At 49.0% G+C, this 14,441-nt stretch overlaps 7 protein-coding genes across 7 annotated transcripts; 4 read left to right on the top strand and 3 right to left on the bottom strand.

Annotated features, from left to right (window-relative positions):
* Positions 1 to 298: 298 nt before the first annotated feature.
* M438DRAFT_345967 (uncharacterized protein) lies at positions 299 to 1,178 on the top strand. The gene has a single exon (XM_029905564.1). It carries the CDS (start codon positions 358 to 360, stop codon positions 997 to 999), a length of 642 nt encoding a protein of 213 aa, XP_029760063.1. The 5' UTR covers positions 299 to 357; the 3' UTR covers positions 1,000 to 1,178.
* A 322-nt stretch (positions 1,179 to 1,500) lies between these two features.
* On the top strand, positions 1,501 to 3,553 carry M438DRAFT_365706 (uncharacterized protein). Its single transcript, XM_029907815.1, has 5 exons — positions 1,501 to 1,518; positions 1,571 to 2,401; positions 2,466 to 2,899; positions 2,957 to 3,080; positions 3,137 to 3,553. Exons 2-5 carry the CDS (start codon positions 1,844 to 1,846, stop codon positions 3,512 to 3,514), a joined length of 1,494 nt encoding a protein of 497 aa, XP_029760062.1. The 5' UTR covers positions 1,501 to 1,518; positions 1,571 to 1,843; the 3' UTR covers positions 3,515 to 3,553.
* Positions 3,554 to 3,837: 284 nt separating this feature from the next.
* Positions 3,838 to 6,152, bottom strand: M438DRAFT_274255 (uncharacterized protein; the record flags this gene model as incomplete). Its single annotated transcript, XM_029900699.1, has 6 exons — positions 3,838 to 4,521; positions 4,582 to 4,642; positions 4,700 to 4,838; positions 4,898 to 4,958; positions 5,012 to 5,915; positions 5,974 to 6,152. 6 exons carry the CDS (start codon positions 6,150 to 6,152, stop codon positions 3,838 to 3,840), a joined length of 2,028 nt encoding a protein of 675 aa, XP_029760061.1.
* On the bottom strand, positions 6,022 to 8,018 carry M438DRAFT_319644 (cytochrome P450; the record flags this gene model as incomplete). Its single annotated transcript, XM_029902845.1, has 2 exons — positions 6,022 to 7,868; positions 7,920 to 8,018. 2 exons carry the CDS (start codon positions 8,016 to 8,018, stop codon positions 6,300 to 6,302), a joined length of 1,668 nt encoding a protein of 555 aa, XP_029760060.1. The 3' UTR covers positions 6,022 to 6,299.
* Positions 8,019 to 8,604: 586 nt separating this feature from the next.
* On the bottom strand, positions 8,605 to 10,721 carry M438DRAFT_319643 (amino acid permease; the record flags this gene model as incomplete). The annotated part of the gene is made up of 4 exons (XM_029902844.1): positions 8,605 to 9,598; positions 9,648 to 9,860; positions 9,919 to 10,483; positions 10,550 to 10,721. 4 exons carry the CDS (start codon positions 10,719 to 10,721, stop codon positions 8,893 to 8,895), a joined length of 1,656 nt encoding a protein of 551 aa, XP_029760059.1. The 3' UTR covers positions 8,605 to 8,892.
* A 424-nt stretch (positions 10,722 to 11,145) lies between these two features.
* Positions 11,146 to 12,376, top strand: M438DRAFT_397444 (NAD(P)-binding protein; the record flags this gene model as incomplete). Its single annotated transcript, XM_029909309.1, has 5 exons — positions 11,146 to 11,241; positions 11,333 to 11,448; positions 11,499 to 11,977; positions 12,032 to 12,168; positions 12,235 to 12,376. The coding sequence occupies 5 exons, from the start codon at positions 11,146 to 11,148 to the stop codon at positions 12,301 to 12,303; spliced, it is 897 nt and encodes a 298-aa protein (XP_029760058.1). The 3' UTR covers positions 12,304 to 12,376.
* Positions 12,377 to 12,764: 388 nt separating this feature from the next.
* M438DRAFT_274552 (putative P450 monooxygenase) lies at positions 12,765 to 14,440 on the top strand (the record flags this gene model as incomplete). Its single annotated transcript, XM_029900721.1, has 3 exons — positions 12,765 to 14,146; positions 14,203 to 14,347; positions 14,405 to 14,440. The coding sequence occupies 3 exons, from the start codon at positions 12,765 to 12,767 to the stop codon at positions 14,438 to 14,440; spliced, it is 1,563 nt and encodes a 520-aa protein (XP_029760057.1).
* Position 14,441: the final 1 nt, after the last annotated feature.

The raw sequence follows: 14,441 nt of genomic DNA, 5'->3' as shown, positions 1-14,441 counted from the left end.
CAGAACCTGCCATACCGACTTATAGAGGTCTCTCACCAAAGACCAAATCGCTCGCCAAACAAGTTTTTAACTCTGAGAACGACTTTCAAACCGATAGCTCTAGCACTTACGACGGCGGTCTGGACTGGCTCATGAATATGATTTCTCACACTGAAAAATTGGATACGACGGAATTGCGTAGAGGCAGCTTTGCCGAGAGTGTAAAGGCTGCTCATGCTATGTATGATGATATTGAAAGAAGCGCGAGCGAGAGCAGCAACAGCGGTAAAAACAAGAATAGCAGCGGCAGGAGATCGTGAGAGGTATTGGGACACAAAGGCTGTAGCCTTCGCCAGTCGCTAGGGGCTACTCAATTCGATGCCTCCTTCACCTTGGGCAAGTGGATGCACGACACCTCACAACTGCCCTCGAGACACTACGATAGAGGTAACACCTGGATGCTACAAAGTCCACTACAACATTGCGGCGTTCTCTGAGGCCCAGGAGAACGTAGCAGATCCACCAGCGGACGTTCGATCCAACATCACTTCGAAAGCACATTCCAATCTCAAGAAAGAAGAGGCAGTTCTGGTTCTTCATAAACAGTTTCCTCGCGTTGTCAAGGTCGACTATGGCAATGACAAGATTGCGTATGAGACGCTCGCGATCGGCTATAACGACAAGCCGATGCAGTCGGAAACTGGAGATGGTGGAATGTTTTACTGGTTGAATGTGGAAGGCATGACAGTTGGCTACTGCCTGACGGTTGAACTCATCCGAGATTCTCCAAAACATTGGCCTGCCCACAAGACTCCGCCTGTCGCAGAACTCTTCGAGCACTGGAAGGAGCAATTTCGATCAATGAGTTGGGTAGCACTTGCCTACCAAGGCGATGGCGGAGGGGTACTTCAACGCTGTTCGCAGTATTCACAGACATTGGCTCAATGCGCATCGCTGTCAGAGATGCCAGCAGACTTTGTTTCAATGGGACGAAGGGGCATCCTTTCGTACGGTCGTTGAAAATTATAACAGCGTCCTCCTTTTGACCAAGAGATAGTTGTCCTTGATGGCCTTTTTAGGCCCAAGAGGCTGAAGACAGACGCCGATGATCTGACTTTGCCTGAAGGAACGTGGACAAGACATAATTTCGATTGTAGTAGACATGGTTGGCTTGATTGCGGCGCTCTAGCAAGAGCATGGAAGGCGCGCAAATAATTGCAGCAAGATTCATGCAAGACGCGGCCTCGTGGGCAGGGCTTCGTAGAGACGATGAATATGCCATGGATGTCAACGGCACAGCCCAACTCTAAACAGCCACAATTCTTTTCAAGCTAGGAAAAAAATGCATTGCGCACTGAACAATCTGCTTCGGAAAGCATACTGCGAATTCAATTCCATATCTTTGTGTCGTTTGTGACTCCAAATCAATTTCGAGATTCCAGAGCCTTGCAGGGATCGACCGGGAAGGCGAGTCCTAGGCAACAGCGGAGTTGAGTCCGTCTCGCAAACATTACCTAAACAGGCAGAGCAACAAACCCAGTGCGTGCCTAATGCTGGCGTATCAACTGACCGCAAACTCATCTCTTGACAGTTTCCTCGATTTCTACCGACAGGGAGACGAACGCCGAGAGCAAGACGTCCGTTCTGTTGGGTTCGAAACCGCATACTTCCTTCGCAGCGCGGACTCGGACACTTGACCTGTTGATTGCATCCCAACCATTTTCGACCGACCCAATGGCTACCTAATCTTTCAAGGCAGTCGTTTGGAAGAAAGATTGCTCACTTAGCTTTTGCCTGGGATAATACCAGTGTCTGGATCCGTCCGCTGCTTTCTTGGATTGTCACAGCATCAAGTCTGACCACAATGGGGCCCTCAACTTCCGAATACATCTTCATTCGAGCCTGTATTACATTTCTTCACTGGATAGCTCCATTGAGCATCGCCCTCTCAGTCGCCACATTCTGCTACAGACCCAGCAGGTCAGAAGGATTCTCTCTGCAAGCCATCCTCATCATCTGGGCCCTTCTGGAAACCGCTTTCTACGTTGTCGTTTTCCTTCCACTCAGACGGCATCTCCAAAAACCTGCGTCGCATCCTAAGCTCGTGCCTTATGAACAACGGAGGCAAGAGTTCATACGTTGCATGGGAACCGTGCCTGACCTAGATCAATTCTTGTCGAAATGGTTCAGGGACAGTCCGCTCTCAGAAATCAAGAGGGAGAATGTCAAGGAGTTTCTGCGATGGGCGTTCCTAGACATAGATGATATTGACGAGACATACGAGGAAGAAGTCGAGGAATATGTCCAGATGATAGAGAAAACCCACCAAAGAAAGTTTGAACCAGGGCGTGGCAACGCAATGTGCATTCGATTGACCTTCGATGAAGTCAACTTGTTGCATCGGAGTCTTTTCTGGTACTTGGTAAGATATAAATTCTCTTCCAGATAGATTGCAGGAGATAAGATAGACTGACAATGCCATGCAGTGTGTGTTTGTCGTTGACTGTTCGACCTCGGTGCGATTGTTTTATCACGGATTTGACTACCATCGCACGCCTCTTCGTCGCTTCTTCTCGGTGTTTCCTCTCAGACCGCATAACGCTATTGCACTGAGAAACTCGACCTCTGACATCCTTACCTACTGGCATCGGCCGCACAACTCCAAGACTAGGCTGCCCATTGTCTTTGTCCATGGTATAGGGATTGGTTTATATCCTTACATGGACCTCCTCGGAGAGATCAACAAAGACCTCAAGGGCACAGATAGTGATGACGAAAGTGTGGGGATCATCGCCATTGAGATCATGCCCATCAGCTTTAGATTGACCGGACAAGCTTTGCTCAAGCAGGAAATGTGCGCCGAAATTGACAAAATTCTGAAGCTGCATGAGTGGGACAAATTCGTGCTAATATCTCATTCGTAAGTGGCCTCACATCTAGCATTTACACCCACCATGCTGATCAAACTTCCCTCTAGATATGGATCCGTGGTATCCACCCATCTCCTACACACCCCGCATATCGCCGCAAAGATTGGACCCATCATCCTCATCGACCCGGTGACCTTTCTACTACATCTCCCCGATGTAGCGTTCAATTTCGTAAGCCTTCACGCACCCTGATCTTAAGTGATGATACTTATTTTAAAACCTCACAGCTGCACCGCAAACCTAGAGACTCCAACGAACATCGCCTGCAATATTTCGCCTCCAACGACATCGGTGTAGCTCACACTTTGTCGCGCCGTTTCTTTTGGAAGGAGAATATTGTGTGGAAGGAAGATTTTGGTGATCGACCGGTCACTGTCGTGTTGTGCGGAAAGGATATGATCGTCAACACTGAGCATATTGGTGGTTATCTCGCCGGATCTGACGACGAACATTACGAGAAAGGAGCGTGGAAGTCTCAAGCATGGAAGGGAAAGGGATTGGATATTCTATGGTTTGAGAAACTCAATCATGCTGAGGTGTTTGATCAGAGGACGACTAGAGTCAAGATACTGAGAGTCATCCGGGAGTATTGTGTGAACCAATAGATTAGAAATGCCACAATGAATCATATTCAAGGAACCTAGAATCTTGTTCCTGCTCTTTACTACCTCCTCGTGTGCTAAACTTTGTCACGCGTACAACTATAGAACAGCACAGTTTCAGCATTGTCAAGGGTAGCATCCACTAAGAGCGTGATAGTTGGAGCCTCGCTGCGGACGCCTACATCGATCTGAAAAACATTGTACATTTTTACAGGCCAGACGACTCTAGGCGGGGCAGCAGGAGATGGCTAGAGTGACAAATTTTAGCACAAGGGGAGGTAAGAAATCATGCTTTTTGGATTCACGCAGTCTTTCAACAAACCAACTCAGCATGTCGGAGCACTGCTCATGTGCCTGTATCGATCGACTATCTGTGCGACCATTGTACCAATGGTTCTAGAAGCAGGAAACCTCTCACCCAGAACCGTGAACAGTTCGGTCGCGAGCTCCAGATCCTCCACTGCACGCAGACGCTCCAGTGAGGCAGCAAGGTTCTCTGGCTGTACTGTGACTGAGTACACCAAGGCTATGACAGCATTATAGATAGTAAGAAGTGTCAGCCAGTTGAAGGCTAAACGCTGTTGCAACCGCATACTGTTTGCATGTCGTATCGCCATGGCCGCAGCTTCAGTGAGGATGTTGACTCGGTCGACATCTAGTGTTGGGAATAGCGGTGATGGGCGATAAAGTGCCGTGAGGTGGGTATAGAAGTTCAGATCGTACCAGCTAGTGCACCCATGAGGCACCTTGGAGTGCAAATTTGGCAATGGAAAGGGTACGCTCTGCCGCCAGCTCACCAGATCTTGATGAAGTGCCGCTAGAATCTGCTGGCGTTCTGTCGTGGAGTAGCGTGAGACTATACGTTTGCAATACACTTTTGTAGCAATGTCATTGGCGATCTTTCGAAGACGTAGAATCTGTTCAGTGACTGCCATTGGCGGGTGACATAGAGTGCTCTGAGGTGCACCGGGATCGCGATCCAACTCGTCGCATGCTTCGATACTGAATGACTAGCCCTGGTCAGCATCTGCAAGTATCGCGAGAACGGGCGATTGTCGAGATAGACCCACGAAAATGTCAATGTCGTCTTCATGAATGGCGAACGGTCTTCCTAGCGTAATGGATACCAGCCTAGAGGTTCTCACGTTAGACTTGAATAAAAGACGAGTTTAGTATGTATAGCCTCACCGATCCATCATGTACACCGAGAAGAACAGTCTCTTGCGTCTTATAGCTTGAACTCTCGAAAGTGCTTGAGATGTCGAGTCACAATGGAGACCCATACCGAGTGCTAAACGTGCAGCAGTACCTACGAGAAACCACGTGTCTGGGTGATGGTCTGTCAGAGAAAACCTTATGCATGAGCCATCGAGATAAGTGTCGTACTTGGACCGAATTGGTTGAAGAAGGAATATGATACTTGCAGCATGATAGCTTCCAAGGCAACCTTTTACGTATTAGTGCCAAATAGAACTCGGCCAGTATATCTGGAGAACTTACGATATCACCATAGTCCATTGAGGCATCGAAATATGTCATGGCCTTCTCGTAGTATAATCTAGACGCGAACTCCTCGGTCAAAGTAATCGAAGCATGTGCAGTTGAACCAATAGCCAGTACCATCCATATGCGAAACATGCACGGCGGAGATCGTGTCAGGCGGCCATCCGGATCCAGCATGATTGAATGAATGTCCGACATGACTTCTTGTTGGTGGAGGATAGGATACAAAGTGTGTGAATGGTCGAAATAAAAGTTTGTAAGACGTAGCATCTCGGTCCGGTCTGGGAGCTGGATCGTCGTGTCCTGTGTTGGAGCATCTAATGTAGGCAGTCCTTCTGCGAGGAAAGAAAAGTCGATTGCTTGATCGGAATCGAAGTACACATTGTCCATTAGATCCAGATGAAGGATTGTGGCACCTTCGATGGGAACCGCATTTCCATCCACATGTTGGTTGAATACGAAGTCTCGACCATCTGGTGATAGCCTCCGTAGCACTGCTTGTGTTAATTTGGCGAATGTCAGACCAGAGATGGTGCCCAGATAAGGCTCTGCGACGGCCGCGAGTGACACATCCCTGAGATTCTGTGCAAGAGAATCTTGTCTTCGATGGTGGGGGCTCTGATTATCTTGAACTGATTGGGAAGCTGCCGCGGTGGGTGGTCTTTCAATGTTCGCATCGCCATTGCTTCTATGGCCCGATGTGTGCTGATCGGAGAAGCTTGAGGGAACATCTTCCAACAGGATCTCATCGGGCGTCTCGTTGAAGTTCAAGGTTGTATTCACAGCAAGCTGGGAAGCTCCTTCTTCAATCTGGGTCACTTGATGCGTCTCTGTGAATGACGCCAAGACATCTTGGTGTACTTCCAACTCGCGTACACGCCTCTCGAGGTTCTGAACAAATCTGTGCGTGGTCAGCCACAGCTAACATGTTGTACATATTTCTACTGGTGAAACCCTACGCAACCGGATACGTCGCAGTGTCGTGTGCTTCTTCCGCGAGACTGCATGAGTGATGCACAGATGCACAGTTTCCGCATGTGGGAAGGACGCGATCACATTTCTTCTTGCGCCGATGACACCGCGAGCAGGAGATTCGTGCCAACGCCGATATGCGCGACATACGAGGTGCACAAGGCATGTTGATGCTGAGGAAATATCGTAATAATCAATCGCAGACCACACTCGCAGTGAATCCATCGTTGCTTTGAACAGACTCGCATCAATCAGTCCCCGCAGTCATCCATACCCCGCACCTGATAGGCGTACGAAGATAGATAAGACCCAATCACACGGATTTGACATCCTCCTTGTAATGCTCCTCAGTCCGCTTGTACGCCGTTTGCATGCACTCTTCCATCGTCGCCTTGTCTCGTGGAATAAGTCTGACCTTGAAGTCGCGTGGAATCGCGACCAAAGCTGTCTTGAACTGGTTGTAGTCCACATAGTCTGTGTTGGGGGGCTCAGACTCAGACGCAACTATCTTGTAAGAAGACAGGACACGTATAAGAGCTGCGTAGAGCAAGCGTGTAGCAATCAATTGACCACTGCATGCTCTAGTGCCAGCGCCGAATGACAAGTGAGCTTGAGATGTCAGAACTCGTTCTCGGAAAGGACCCATGTCATTCTCTTTTGTTACGGGCTCAAGCCAGCGTTCAGGATTGAAGGTCCCTGCATCTGGTCCGAAGTGATCGATATCGTGGTTGCCGGCTTGCGCGTTCACGAGAATCATAGTCTTGGGTGGGATTATAGCACCGTTCCAATTGACTTCGGTCACTGTTCGACGTGGCAGACTCATAGAGCTCACAGTGTAGTATCGACCGGCTTCTTGGATGATCGCCTTGAGGTAAGGCACCTTTTCTTCTTGGTAACTGTTCTGCCATGCATCGCGGATGTCTGGATAGTAACGCTTGATGTCGGCGAAGGCGCGTTCCTGGAAAATCTGCCCTTCCGGCGTGCATAACGAACCAAGACACGAGGTCAAAGTTCCAGGAATGGTCTCGAACCCACCACTGACCAGAGACAGACAGATTGATGATACTTCGACGCCAGACAGTTTAGTTTCTTCATCCTTCAGAATAGCAGCACTGATGCATGGCTTGTCGACTCCTTTCTTGATCATCTCGCGGACTTTATCGAGCAATAGATTGAGATATGCATCTCGACGAGACCGGAGATCCTTGGAGCGAGCATCCTTCTTATTGTTGGGAAGATAGCGGAGTGCTGGAACATAATCCTGCAAGTTCTCTGAAGCACTACGCAAAAGAGATATAGCAGAGCCTACGTGCAGAATCTCACGAAGAAGCTCGTCGTAAGTATCGTCCATGCGTATCCCGTAACACAGTGTCAGAGTCGTGTTGAGAGCAAATCGTTGGATGTATGGTCTGATACTGATCTCCATGTTCGGATCAGAAAAGTTGGTGTCCTTGTGCATATCCCGAATGATGCAGAAACTCTCCAAATCGAACATAGGATGGTATTTACGCATGGCTGGCCTGGAGAGGGCGGTGCCAGCTGCTTTACGCTTGTTCTTACAGCTGGAGTCCCAAGGACTACTTCCAATCGTGAAACCCTGAGTGCTGCTGATCACTCCATGGAAAGTGTAAAGCTTGGGACGATCAATCACTGCGTTGTGGTGCTTGACCAGGATGTCGCGGCAAGCATCGAATGAGTTGAACACTACAGCTCGAGTATTTCCCAGCTTGATCTGGAAGACCGAATGATTGAGCTGCCGTGACCACTTTTCACAAGAGGAAGCGTGGTCGTCTCCAAGTTTCAGCAGATGACCGAAGACAGGAATCGCTCCCGGTACTTCGGGTATGCCTTTGATATGCTTGATATCGGTATCATATGCCCACTGTAACAAAATCAGTCGTCGCCGTGAGTTTGAATCGTTTAGCACACTGACCAAGATGAGCAGTAACACTATACCGACGATAATTCCCCCGATCAGATAGACTTGATTAGCGTGAAGAATCTCCGAGTACGGAAAGTAAAATAGCGACATGTTGTTCGACTTTGGGTAGTGAGGCAAGTTGTGATCATCTTACAGAAGGGAGCGTTTCCCAATATATGACAGTGACCTACAGAGCACAGATGAACCGATTGGTGAGAGTCCGCTTACAGTCTGCGACAACTCGGTGGACAGGCGGGATGTCCGACAACCGACTACTTGATTGAGCATTGTAAGGTAAGCTGTAGAGCCATGGACGGCCAACAGAGAGAGCTAGAGCTTGCGCTATCTTTCTTGCGTCGGACGTGCCGACAATGTGATTAGAAGCATCATGATAAGCAATGCGCAATGCCAGTTACTTGTACGGCAGCAACCACATGGAACCTGTCGATCATTTGCTGTTGAGTCGTTCGTGAGCGAGCATCGAATCCGCGAACATCTGATGGCTTCAATGCTTGCAGATGGTTAGCAAACAAAAGATAGTGTCGGGACTTGGGTAGGATCACGTGAGAATCAAATCAGCACGAGAAGCTCCGATATCGGTGTCACTGATGTCCTCCCGGTGTACGGAGCTTTGTCACGCGTATAGCTGTAGAAATGCACAATGTTTGTTTTTAAGATCAGTACAGCCCTCCACTAAGAGTGTGATAGTCAGCGGCTCTCTGCGGACGACTAAAGCGATTTGTGCATCTCTACAGACTAAACAACCCTAGGCATGGCCGTGGAAAATGGCTAGAAGTGACAGAATTTAGCACACGGGGAGGGTGAAGGCAACAAATTCATCCCACGTCCGCATGTGTCAATTCATGACAAGCTCTCTCCTCCAGCCGTGACTATGCAACTTCCTATTCCCCCAGTTCTATATAACCGTCGTTTGACTTCTTCATAGGCCTCTTGGGCATGGAACCATTGATCTTGTAAAGCAAGATCATTCAAAAACCTTGTTAAGCACTCTTCCGACTCGGCCAGGATCCCGTCGAACGAACGTAGTCTCATAGGCATCAATCTCCTCTCTCAGACCGCCTAGACTCAGATCCGCTAAGCCCGGTCTGATGTAGGTGCTATTGAAGACCAGCTTCCAGAAAAGAAACATGATGATGAAGAATCCGATCATCGCGTAGGTCAAGAAAAACCACATAACACTCCATCCGCCTTTGAGGAAGACATCATATCCTGCTGCGAGAAGCATGAAAAGAGTGCCTCCCATGGCCAAATAAGATGTGTATGGTTGAAAACGCCCCTTGTACGGAAGTGTGTCTCTGGAGATCCCTTGTTTCTTTAGCGCCGCAAAAAAGTGACGATAGGTCAATGCTGTGAATCCATAGTTGAGCATCTGACAGCAGGTAATGAGATCTACAAGATAGGTCATGACTACTGCAGATGAGCTTTTGACTTGTAGGAAGGCCAGTAAGCAGAAGCATAGTGAGAAGCAGAGAGCCCGTATTGGTACGCCCTTCTTAGTGCAATGAGCGAATATCCTCGGGGCATGGCCTTCGAGTGACATTCCGTGTAGTGTACGCGCAGCTGAGTACAGAAGACCATTGCCAGCACTGAAAATAGATGTCATGATAAGGGCATTGACCAGATGAGGCAGACCGGAGATCTTCAGCCTTTGCATTGCGATGACATAGGGGCTAATCTCACAGTCAGAAAACTTTCTCAAGATTGGGTATGCAGACTCACGATGCAGCGCCTGTGCCGCTTCCACCCATATCACCGCCGAGTATCGCCAGGAGCGTGGGATCGTTATAGGGGATGACAATTCCTATACAAAGTGCAGAACCCACGAAGAATACAAGTAGTCGCCAAACGAAAGACCTAAATGCGGGAGGTAGCACTTTCCGAGGATTCTCGGTCTCGGCTGCTACTATCGCTATATACTCGGGTCCGGTGATACTATAGATCATCAGTATTTGGACTGAAGAGAAGTGGAAAGAACGTGGTGAACGCTTACGAGAAACTTGCTTGATAAAGACAAGAAAGGACGCCTAGGAATTTTCCCGTTCCGCCAGGCGCCAAGTGCTCGACGAATGGGGTTTTCCAGTATCGGAAGCCGTACGCATCATGGAGAGGGTTTCCGCCGACCATAGTGACAAAGGTGAAGAGGAACAACCCGATCATCAGGAGCACTTTGAAGATGGACATGTAAAACTCCGAGATGCCGAAATATCGAACTGTTATCGTGTTCAGGAAGGCGTAAAGAACAATCATGGCCACGATGATCGCCTCGACAGGTACCTTGTCCGTCCAGAATGTGATCATGATGTTCATGGCTACAATTTCGAAAGGCACCAGGATCGCCATGTTGAGAAAAAAGTTCCATGCCATGGCGAATCCAAGCGCGCCGTCTACCCATTCGCTGCCAAATCGGATGAAGGGTGATGGTACCGGAAGGTAGGATACCATCTCGGCGAAGCACTCGTTCACGGCCCACATTACTCCTGCCCAGATTACAAAAGCGATGAAGAGTCCCGCAGGTCCACCTTTGGGTAGAGCAGAGCCCATCTGTACGTACAGTGCTTCAATGATGAAGATCAGCCATCTTTATATCAGATCCAGGTCGATTTGTGATTTTGAACACATACAGGTACCAATGGCTCCACCGATAGCAAAGAGTTGAACTTCTTTACCACGAAGACCTCTGTGCAACGATTGGGATCCTGAGGTGATGTCCGTGACTGAGCCCCTTACAAGGTCTTCGTCGCCCTGTAATACTGGACTAGCTTCCGTCGAGGGTTCTTGCTTGTCTTTCTCCATGTTTGTTCTGATTGTGTTGGTCCCGTTTTCGACGGCGAAGAAAGAGTTGAACTTCTACCGCATGGAGAATTGGTCTCTTCAAATAGACTTCGATTCGCAAGGCTACCCAAGCACGTACAAGCCTCTCGCACTACTGTCTACTGGCAGCTCGACGAATTGCGTCAACCCATGACAGGCTATGCAAGATAAGATGGCCCGTTGCATATACAAGAAGCAGTAGCAGATAGGCATATCGGTTGATAGAAGACGCCGGGCCTGGTCTAGTAGCGGGGAAGGATCGCCCCGTCGGAGATTCCGACGTTCTGTTTGATGAATACTCACGCAGCCATCTTGCGTAACTTCTCGCTCTTCCTCTACGATCAACGGCGAGAACACGGTCGGAGAGCGTCTTCCAGTCTACATCGACTGATTGATTCACCTGGTCATGTCAGCGCTCAGCATCGAAAGGCTTTTTGGAGTGAAAGGCTATGTAGCCGTAGTCACTGGAGGCAGTAGTGGACTGGGTTTCATGATAAGTAAGGTATGATTCTATTCCGACCCATCATGTCCCATCGCTTCCAAAGGAATGCTGTGACAAGAAGGGTTAAAAGTTGCTAATACGCAGATAATAGGGACTGGTCGCAAACGGCGTGAAGGTCTATGTCGTGGCTTTGCCGACTGAACCAATAAAAGAGAAAGTAGCTGAGCTTAATGACATTGGACGTTCTGTAGGCGGCTCGGCGCATGGGTAAGCAGGTTTATGGCTAATTCAGTCCGTGTCTGATGTGAACTTCACAGATTGTCTTGCGACGTTAGCAATAAAGACCAGATTGCAGAGCTAGCAGCAGCGATTAGCAGTCTGGAAGACCACATCGATGTCTTGGTTTCCAACGCTGGTGTAAGACGTGATCCTCCAATCCCTTGCGACGTCCTTTCAGCTCCATTGTCCGAGCTGCAAGCATCGATGTGGTCGTCGCGACATTCCGATTGGGCCGAAACATTCTGTGTGAATACCACCGCTCATTACTTCTTGTCCGTGGCAATGTTGCCTCTCCTGTCTGCAGCTTCGGAAGTCAAGTCGGAAGATGGACGGCTGGGCAGAGACGATGGTCGTGGAGCGATTGTGATGACAAGTTCTTGCGCAAGCATGCACAATGCGACAAACGTGGACCTGACTAGCTACGCTACAAGCAAAGCTGCAACCGACCATCTCGTCAGATTGCTAGCCGCTAAGTTCAGTCGATTCTACGTCCGAGTGGTGGGTATCAATCCTGGCTGTGAGTTGTGTATCCAATCTCTTGAAGGTATCATCAGGCTGATCAAGGCGGTAGTCGTTCCAAGTAACATGAACCCAGTGGGCAAAGCAGGAAACATGTTCAGCTCTCTGTTCGCTCGAGTCCCAGCCAAACGGGCTGGTCGGGACGAGGATATCGCTGGGGCCGTCATCTATCTTATCAGCAGAGCCGGGGTAGGTTTCCTTCTTTGCGGGAGTGTCTGCCTCCTATTGGGTCAATTTGTGCTAATCACCAAGCAGGCTTACATTGATGGAGTATCTATCTCTATTGATGGAGGTCGTGTTCTTGTTGCCAACGGACAAGAGTGAACCATCCATACTCCACGATATGTTGGAAGGAAGTCCACTAGACGGTCGATGAACATTGTTATCTGCTGCCAAGGCTTTGCCAAGACTCGCAATTGTGAATAAAATCGCATCTTGCTACAAGTGTTTCAATGCCTTCCATATATAGCCATCGAAATACAAGTTGTCGACGAGAGCATGAGATCCTCGCTAAGAACCCGAATTCTTTGGTCTCCCAGTGGAGCACTGTAGGATTTCAGCTCCCCCATCACTCTGTAACCTCGGCAATCGTGGGTCTTTTCCAAACCTTGTCGCACTGTCCGATAGTTGGAAACAGATATGCATTCCGCGAGCGATGATAGGCCAAGACTACCTGTATAAGACGGTCTTTACTAAACTCATCAGACACATGTATCGGAGCCATCAGTAAATCAACAGCTTCTTTACACGAACAACCTGTAGCTGCTTGTACCAGCTGTTGAAAGATGCTGATTCTCCTGGTTTTCTCAGCTATCCTGCTAGCAACAGCATATCATTTAGTCATCGAGCCCCTGTATCTGAACCCAAAGAGCAAGATTCCCGGACCAAAATCGTATGCTCTGACCAAATGGCGCTTGGCTCTGGAGGACTTCCAAGGAACCAGGACAGGAACCATCCATGCGCTCCATCAGAAATATGGCCCTATCGTACGCGTTGGTCCTAACGAGATTCATTTCAACAGTTTGAACGCTCTACGCACAATCTACGGAGCTGGCAGTGGTTTTGAAAGAACATGGTTCTACCGCATGTTTGACGCGTATGGCAGGCAAAACCTATTCACCTTCCATTCTGTGAAAGAGCATAGTGACCGCAAGAAGCTCGTCGCAAATGCTTACTCCAAGTCACTGATGCTTAAAGGACCAGCTGCTGCTATGGTCCAGGAAAAGGTCTCGCAGTACCTGGCATTGATTAAGGAGCAAGGAGACCAACCACACGAGATATTCAGCAGTCTTCATTATTTCTCTATCGACGCCATCACGCAGTTTCTCTATGGGAGTCAGGGCGGTACTTCTGCGTTGAAAGGCGATATTCAAGATCGGGCTCTGCTCAACGACATAATCGATCCGACTCGTCGCTATCTGAGCTGGTTCGCGGTACACCTTCCCACCTTGACTAAATGGCTGTACACTCGCCAAGGCCTGACAGAACGTCTCATCAGGCCGTTCTTGCCCATGCAGAAACCTACCACCTATACCGGAATTCGTAAGCACGCCTTAGAGGCCTCCCAACGCTTTCAAACAGCGGTAGAGGCCAAGTCCGATTTACGAACAGCAGAAACTATTATATCACGATTATGGGCTTCGCATGAGAGCGTCAAAGGCTCTGGCCGTCAAGCACTCGATTCCCTGGACATCGCATCTGAGTGTGCGGATCACTTATTGGCCGGCATCGACACAACAGCAGACACACTGCTGTTCCTTATTTGGGCACTCTCGCAGCCGCAGAACTTGTACATACAGAAGAGACTGATTGAGGAAGTGCGTACTATACCCCGGGATGCACTTGATAGTGGCACGCCTAGGCTTGACGCCATCGACAAATTACCGTATCTGCATGCTGTCATTCGAGAAACACTGCGACTCTACGCACCACTACCAGCTTCGGAGCCACGCTCACTAGGAGCTGACTGCGTCATCGACGGATACAAAATTCCTGCACGCACTGTAGTGAACATGTCGCCTTACTCTCTGCATCGCAACGCTGAAGTATTCGAAGATCCACTGAGATTCGACCCCGATCGATGGTTGGGTCAGACAGACAAGGTGGCACTGATGAACAGATGGTTCTGGGCCTTTTCAAGTGGTGGCAGAATGTGTATAGGATTGCAGTAAGCCTGGCATTACAGTAGCATTCCATGCCTCACCATGCTAACCTTTGACGCAGTTTGGCCATGGCAGAAATGACCGCATTGGTAGTTGCCGTCTATCGAGATTACAGCACATCCATTGCTCCGGGCTTCGAGGACAAGTCTCCCGCTATCACCTCACGATTCGAGCTGTTCTACGACGAAACCGTTCCAGAAATAGCAGTAAGTCCACATATGTAGCGTGAACAAATTTGGTATAAGAGGCTAACGGTTGCTAAGGAACACACATGCATGATTAAATTTACGAAAGCATGAT

The sequence above is a fragment of the Aureobasidium pullulans genome (genome assembly GCF_000721785.1).
Source record: "Aureobasidium pullulans EXF-150 unplaced genomic scaffold scaffold_10, whole genome shotgun sequence".
In the NCBI taxonomy this organism is placed as follows: Eukaryota; Fungi; Ascomycota; class Dothideomycetes; order Dothideales; family Saccotheciaceae; genus Aureobasidium; species Aureobasidium pullulans.
Note: the sequence above shows the minus strand (reverse complement) of the source record. Positions and strands in the feature narration are given on the sequence as shown.